The sequence below is a fragment of the Capsicum annuum genome, chromosome 3 (assembly GCF_002878395.1).
Source record: "Capsicum annuum cultivar UCD-10X-F1 chromosome 3, UCD10Xv1.1, whole genome shotgun sequence".
Taxonomy (NCBI): Eukaryota; Viridiplantae; Streptophyta; class Magnoliopsida; order Solanales; family Solanaceae; genus Capsicum; species Capsicum annuum.
Genome location: NC_061113.1, coordinates 257,836,252 through 257,843,160, shown reverse-complemented (window position 1 = coordinate 257,843,160; position 6,909 = coordinate 257,836,252). Strand labels below are relative to the sequence as shown.

The 6,909-nt window shown below is 32.3% G+C and overlaps 1 protein-coding gene across 1 annotated transcript; it reads left to right on the top strand.

Moving 5' to 3' along the window:
- Positions 1 to 262: 262 nt before the first annotated feature.
- LOC107861952 (ethylene-responsive transcription factor WIN1) lies at positions 263 to 1,688 on the top strand. The gene is made up of 2 exons (XM_016707363.2): positions 263 to 678; positions 919 to 1,688. Exons 1-2 carry the CDS (start codon positions 599 to 601, stop codon positions 1,445 to 1,447), a joined length of 609 nt encoding a protein of 202 aa, XP_016562849.1. The 5' UTR covers positions 263 to 598; the 3' UTR covers positions 1,448 to 1,688.
- Positions 1,689 to 6,909: the final 5,221 nt, after the last annotated feature.

The following is a 6,909-nucleotide window of genomic DNA, read 5'->3' as shown; positions in this document are numbered from 1 at the left end:
TTATTCCTTATAAGTTGAAATTAGGACTTATAAATTGAACCTTATATGTTGAAATTAAAAATTTATAAGTTGAAATTCTAGCTCCGACTCTATTGACGGCTAATATGCAACTTCAATTCGTGTTAGTGTATTATAGTAGGAGGAGTATCATTTAGCCTTTCAATTTCATTCAAGGCAATCGCCATCAAATGGTACTCTACTCTGCACATGCAGCCAATCCAAAAGAGTACCCTCATATATAGTACTAGAAGAGAATTAAAGAAGAGACATTACTGCATAGAGTGGACTTGTCTATAGTAGTAGGGTAGTGCGTGGTCCACAGGACTTACGTAGTACATAAGTATTATTATTGAACAACTTCAAATTAATCACTAATAATATTGTTACCAACAACTCATCTCCTTTCTCTTGAATGCTCCTCCTCACTAGTACTTCTAACTCAACCTTCTTATTACTAAGCTTAATTACATTACATTACATATGCCAGTAATGCCACTGTCCTTGTGATCCTTATATGTATATCCTTTGATAAACTATTTCCACACATTTCAACTGTACAATTCTCTCTCTTCTCTCTATCATTATCTCACTGACAAGTATGGTACAGGCAAAGAAGTTCAGGGGTGTCAGGCAACGCCATTGGGGTTCTTGGGTCGCTGAGATTCGTCATCCTTTACTGTATTTTACCACACACACCCCACTGATCTCCTCTCTTTCTTTTAACTTTATTCCTACAATTCATTAATAGATATTCACCTACATAGTTAGTATTGAATTTAATTTATTACTATGCTCATAACTTTAATTTTCACTATGCACACCTTCAGTTTCGTGTAGCGCTCTATCGATCACTAATCAGATCTCTAACTTCATGATCAAAGATGAATTCAGAAAAATCTTTTTTGTTTTATCTTGTAGGAAGAGGAGGGTGTGGCTAGGAACTTTTGAAACTGCGGAGGAAGCTGCCCGAGCGTACGATGAGGCTGCTGTTCTGATGAGCGGACGTAACGCCAAAACAAATTTCCCAGTGCAGGCACCTGACGACGAAAACAAAAAAGACAACTCTAACTCCGATGCTTTCTCCGGATCATCATCATCATCGCTCTCTGCTATACTGAGCGCCAAACTCCGCAAGAGCTGTAAATCGCCTTCCCCGTCTCTCACATGCCTCAGGCTTGATACGGAGAGTTCCAACATTGGAGTGTGGCAGAAGAGGGCCGGAGCTCATCCTGACTCTTGCTGGGTCATGACTGTTGAATTTGGAAAAAAGAAGATGATGAATGATAACGACCAAATTATTCCGGACAAAAACATAATAACTTCTTCAAGTACGTTGTCGTCTCCAGGGACTTCTACAGAGATCAAAGAAGGCAAAGTGTGCGGAGTGATGAATGAAGAAGAGCGAATGGCACTTCAAATGATTGAGGAACTTCTCAACAGGAATTAATCATAGTACTGTTAAACTTCTTTGGTAATGTTTGGTCTTTTACACGAAAAGTGAAAAGCATCAGATAATATTCCTAATAATATATTGTCACTAAGGCTATGTTACTCTTACTCTTCAAAAATGTAACTGAATGTGTGTCGGATTTTTCAAAAATAGTGTATTTTTAGAGTATCCAACATGTGTGCGATTTTTGGAGAGTCCGAACAACATAGTTGTAAGGTAGTACAATTTTTTTTTGAAGTCATTGCTTTGTATTATGTGTGTCCAAGATTGTTCAACCATGTTTTTATACTAATTTGATATAGAAGACATAAATGTTACTACTTGGGATGGAACTACGTATTGAAATGGACTTCCACAGAAGCAGGGGGTGAGATGCATTTATATGCTCCCCCGTTTAAAAAAGAATGACAATAAAGAATATTTTTTAATCTCGTGTTCTTAAATTAAAAATTATATCAAATGTACCAAAATGTCCTTCAATCTTGTGTCTTAAACATGTCATGCAGAAAGTTAAAATTTAAAAGTTGTTAAAAAAGGAAATGAATCATTTTTTTATAAACGGATTAAAAAGGAAATTATGTCATTCTTTTCTAAACGGAGTATTATATATACTACGTACATACATATGGATGCCGACTTTTAATTTTCTGTTTTCATGCGTGTCTAGAAGTCAATTTAAGATACACAATTTATGTTTCCAATATTACAAAAAATTTCAACTCCCTAAATATATTATAAAAAACACAACATATACACAAAATGCTATGTATATGTTGACTATATTATGTATATTAATAGAGAGAGTAAGTAATTAAAAAAGTGAAAGTGAATGTAATTACTTTCAAAAAGGGTTGGTATTTATGTTATTTATACATTATATAAATATATATATATATATATATATATATATATATATATATAGGCATCTAGCTGGGCATAGTGAATAAACGAAATTGGCGTAGAAACAATTAAAATTTACCTCTTCGTCTGGTTTTGCAGGCTATAGTTGGAGTGGGTTTATCCCGTGCACTGAAGGGGAGCAGGTGCAGATTTCCTTGGGGTTCAATAAAACAATTATAATTTCCATGAGGTTCCAAAAAAAGCAATTCATTTCAACTTATACGTTTATATTTTCTGACTTTTAAAATTTTAGAATTTTAATATTTTGCTAGTCGGTGTTTGCACTTTTTATACGTCTCTTGAAATGGTCAAACAAGTATACGTTTATATTTTCTGACTTCAAGTTTAAATTAAATATATATGTAAAAGTCTTTAAAATTAAATAAGTATATTATCAGAATAGATACGTAATTGTAATTTGTAAAAGTAAAATGACTTCGCTAGAGAAGGAAATCAGGTTGCTCATAGCTCGACAAGAAGTGATACAAGGGAGGTGGAACAAGTTAATTCTTTTGTAATTTAAAATCCTTCCACTTTTGATTTGGATAGATGTGTGTTAGACCTTTTAATTAAGAGACATATTTCACTGCAAATGTCCCTAATGGTACTTTGATAGAGCAATATAATATATGAAATATTGTCTTTACTATCAAAAAGGGGAAAATTAACAACACCATGAATTGCATGAAAAAACTGATAGTAAAAACATTAATCCGGATGCATATGTATAACATCATAATCTTTAAGCATTTAATTTATAGTTGGCAAATGATTGTCAATTAATTAGTCTAATTATGACGTTGAATCGTGTATTGGGATATCAATTGGATCGCAAGCAGGACATTTTTCACCAGATTTGGAATTAAACGATGATGAGGCACTCATAATTGGCACCAAATATAGAGGATGTTATCTCAATAATATTATTAGTTATAGTTTTGACAATTGTGAGCAAACCCTAAAACATTTGATTGGATAAATGTCTCTGTCTGTTTGTCAGTGCTAGATTGATCTTTTTTCTTTTAGTTCTCAGTCGGTGGTATCCGTATTAGAACTTGATCGATCAGGATTCTCACCTCATAAAAATCAATTATTTACGACATGAGTGGTCTTTTTGATATGACTTGAACAATTCTCACCTCTTATATGCTAACTTTTAGAGTTGAGTTAGACCCAAATTCAATTTCTTTAATATGACTCAGGCAATCCTCAATTATCTCCCAAATCTATTTTTTAATAAAAACAGCTTCCAAATATCCTAGAGTTCAAACACAAAGTTCTAAATTTCTAATTAAAGATATTTCTGATGTGAAACAACATTGGTTATTCTCCAACTATGAGATTTTGAATACGAAGATGTTAATTGATGTTTATTGATTGGGGAAGTGAAACAACATAGATTATCCTCCAAATATGAGATTTTGAATATGAAGATGTTAATTGATGTTTATTGTTCGGGAAAATGAAACAACATAGATTATTCTCCAAATATGAGATTTTGAATATGAAGATGTTAATTGATGTTTATTGTTTGGGAAAATGAAACAACAAAGCGGACAACTAGTTTTTGTTAACGTCAATTAGGCAGACGCCTCATGCCATGGTAAATTATTGGGAAACTAATGGGAGACGGACTATTACTATACTCCCTCCATTTCAATCTATTTAACTTATTTTTTATCGATTTAAAAAGATACTGACTTTATATATATATATATATATATATATATATATATATATATATATATATTAAAAAAAAATTAATCTAAATCTCTTATTTTACTTATAATGAGAAGTTTTTATCGTGCAAATTAAAAGTCATGGTGTATTTAGGATCATAAAATTTTCAAAGTATTATATCCATACAAATGTTATAGCATATGTATCATATCACAATTTCTTAAAAAGAAAAAAAATCTTTCTTATATTTGTATGATGTGAGTCAAATAAAAACACAGAATGTATAAACATGGATGCATATCGTGCGAGAAAAAATTAAAAGTTACTGAAAAATAAGGGATGAACTTTAGTAGGACTGGAGCCTACTTTCATGTAGTGCTTAGTAGTGTTATATGCATTAAGATGCATCCAAGCCTCACACTTGGTGATGTTTTTTGTGGAGGACCACTTCGAGATCATCAAGAAAAATGGATATTGAGTAAGATAAAATATACTTTAAAGTCTCGTTAAATAATTAATAAAGACTAAATATTAAAAAGACATGGGATACAAAGTAGCAGTGGAAATTGATTGCTTCCTTCATGTCAACCTTATTGAATGTGTAGGAGGACATACAATATCATCCTCTTAGGGTTATTATTAAAGACCATAAACATCTCCTTGAAGTCAACAAGGCCAATTATTAAATATATTTGGAGGGAGGAAAACTAGTGCACATGCTTATTGGCAAATGGTCACGTATATCAAGAAGATTTTCTAATTTGGAGAAGATGCACACCAGGAAGTAAGCAATATATATAGCTTAAACCAAGATTTTAAAAATTTTAGTTAGTCCGCTCCTTGAGATGCATTCAAGGCGCTACTCACTTTTATAATATATATATATATACAACAAAAAGATGAAATATTAAAAGAGAACTTTTTTAGTAGTAGGAGTAATAAGTATTAATATTAATATTAATATAAATGGTCACGAAAATATGAAGGAAAGGGTCCATGTTGAAATATGAGGGCCAGAGTTGGCTAGAAAGTCGGTAAACACATAGGAATGGTTATATGGAGCTATCAAGATTTGTTAGAAATTGCTTAACTAAGAAATTACAAGCATGTGGTGCATATGCATTAAGGTCTTGGCCTAGTCTTTTTTTCTGAATTATTAACGTGATATACTTTCATAATGACAGCTGTTGGGCCCAGTGTGAATTGTAGGTGGATCATAATTAATTTGTCAATTCTAGTAATTGTAAAATCATTACCTTCACTTTCTAGTCTCTGCTTAACAACAACATAGTTAGCTGTTTAAGGACTTTGATTTTCAATCTTATAGGGCTGGGTGGGTAAGAAATCAGTTGTTGAAATACTTTAGTAGTAGTAGATGTGTGACTTTTGTCATATGCAATTAATTATTAAGAGCAATGCTGGTCTTTTTTTAGTATTGTAAATATACTAAGGGAGTTTGGTGGCTTGACTATCATTCTGTGCGTTTTGATTCATTAGGATGTTATAAGAGAGGCAAAAACTATCTATGAAGTAGCAGGAAATTGGCCACTGAACGAAGAACCATTATGTTTTATTACTAGTGATGAATGGAGTGTCACGCATTCTAACTCCGTTATAAGTTTTGAACAATTCTTCTCCGTTCGAGCTAGCTATTTGGAATGTGAGTTTAATCAATCCCTAAATTGACAATGGGATGTTAGCTAGGATAGGAAAATACTATTCATTTTAATTTGTCTAGTTAGTACTATTGTAAGCGTCCAATTAGTCATGCTTCATCAATTAGATGTTATACACGATATGAAAATATGAACCACTCATTTATGCTTCTTTCACTTTATTTTTGAAACTTGAAAGGTATACGAGGGTAAGTACATTAAAGACGCCTCAATCACTTGTCCAATGTTATTCATGATTCATTTATTCCATCATGTCATTTTGTTGAAGGGTCTAGTCATAATTCTCGAAGTGGGAGTACATCTTTCTATTTCCCAACGAAACTAAATACTTCCTCCGTTTTATTTTACTCGTTTTGATTTGACATTGCACATTGATAAAGAAAAAAACAATCAATAACATAACTATTTTACCATAATATCTCTATTAAATAATGTTTATATTTTAATTTGAAGAAAAAACGATTAATATCGAGGGTAAAACAGAAAAAAAAATTGTCTTGTCCTGACTAATGAAAAATGACAAGTAAAAATGAGAAATCAAATTAATAAATTTAGGACGAATAAAATGGGACGGAGGAAATATTGACGAAGAAAATAAGAATGCTTTAACGGGGAAAAATCTTAAATAGTTATATAGCCGCATAAATGTTTAAGGTTTGTTTTAAATCACAAAGTTTAGACTCTTTTTTCGTCGAAAAAAAAAATGACATGGCCTGACCCATTTTAAAATCGAAAAAGCTTCAAAAGTACCCTTGAACTATCTGAAATGGATCAAAAATACCCCTCATTAGTTTTTTGGCTCAAAAATACCCCTCCGTTAAATATTTGGTTCAAAAATACCTTTTCCCTTAACTGAATTCCACCAAGCATGCCACCTAGGTAAAAAAAAAGTCACGTGACCATACCACGTCACCATCCAAGTGTCAAAAGTGTGGATAACCACTTTTTAAAATATAGCCACATTTGCAAATATAACCACATTTCATCATTCCATTTCCGTCACCTCCTCCATTTCATCGCCGCCGGTGATTCTCCAATGAGGATAATTCAATCAATTCACTCTTTAAATCCGATCTATTTCAATCTACAGTTAACAAACTCAATGAATTCTTCTAAACAACAACATTCGATTTTCCTTCTTCTCCTTCTCCTTCTCCTCCTTCATGTCCTCCTTCTTCTTCTCCTCCTCCTTCTTCTCTTCCT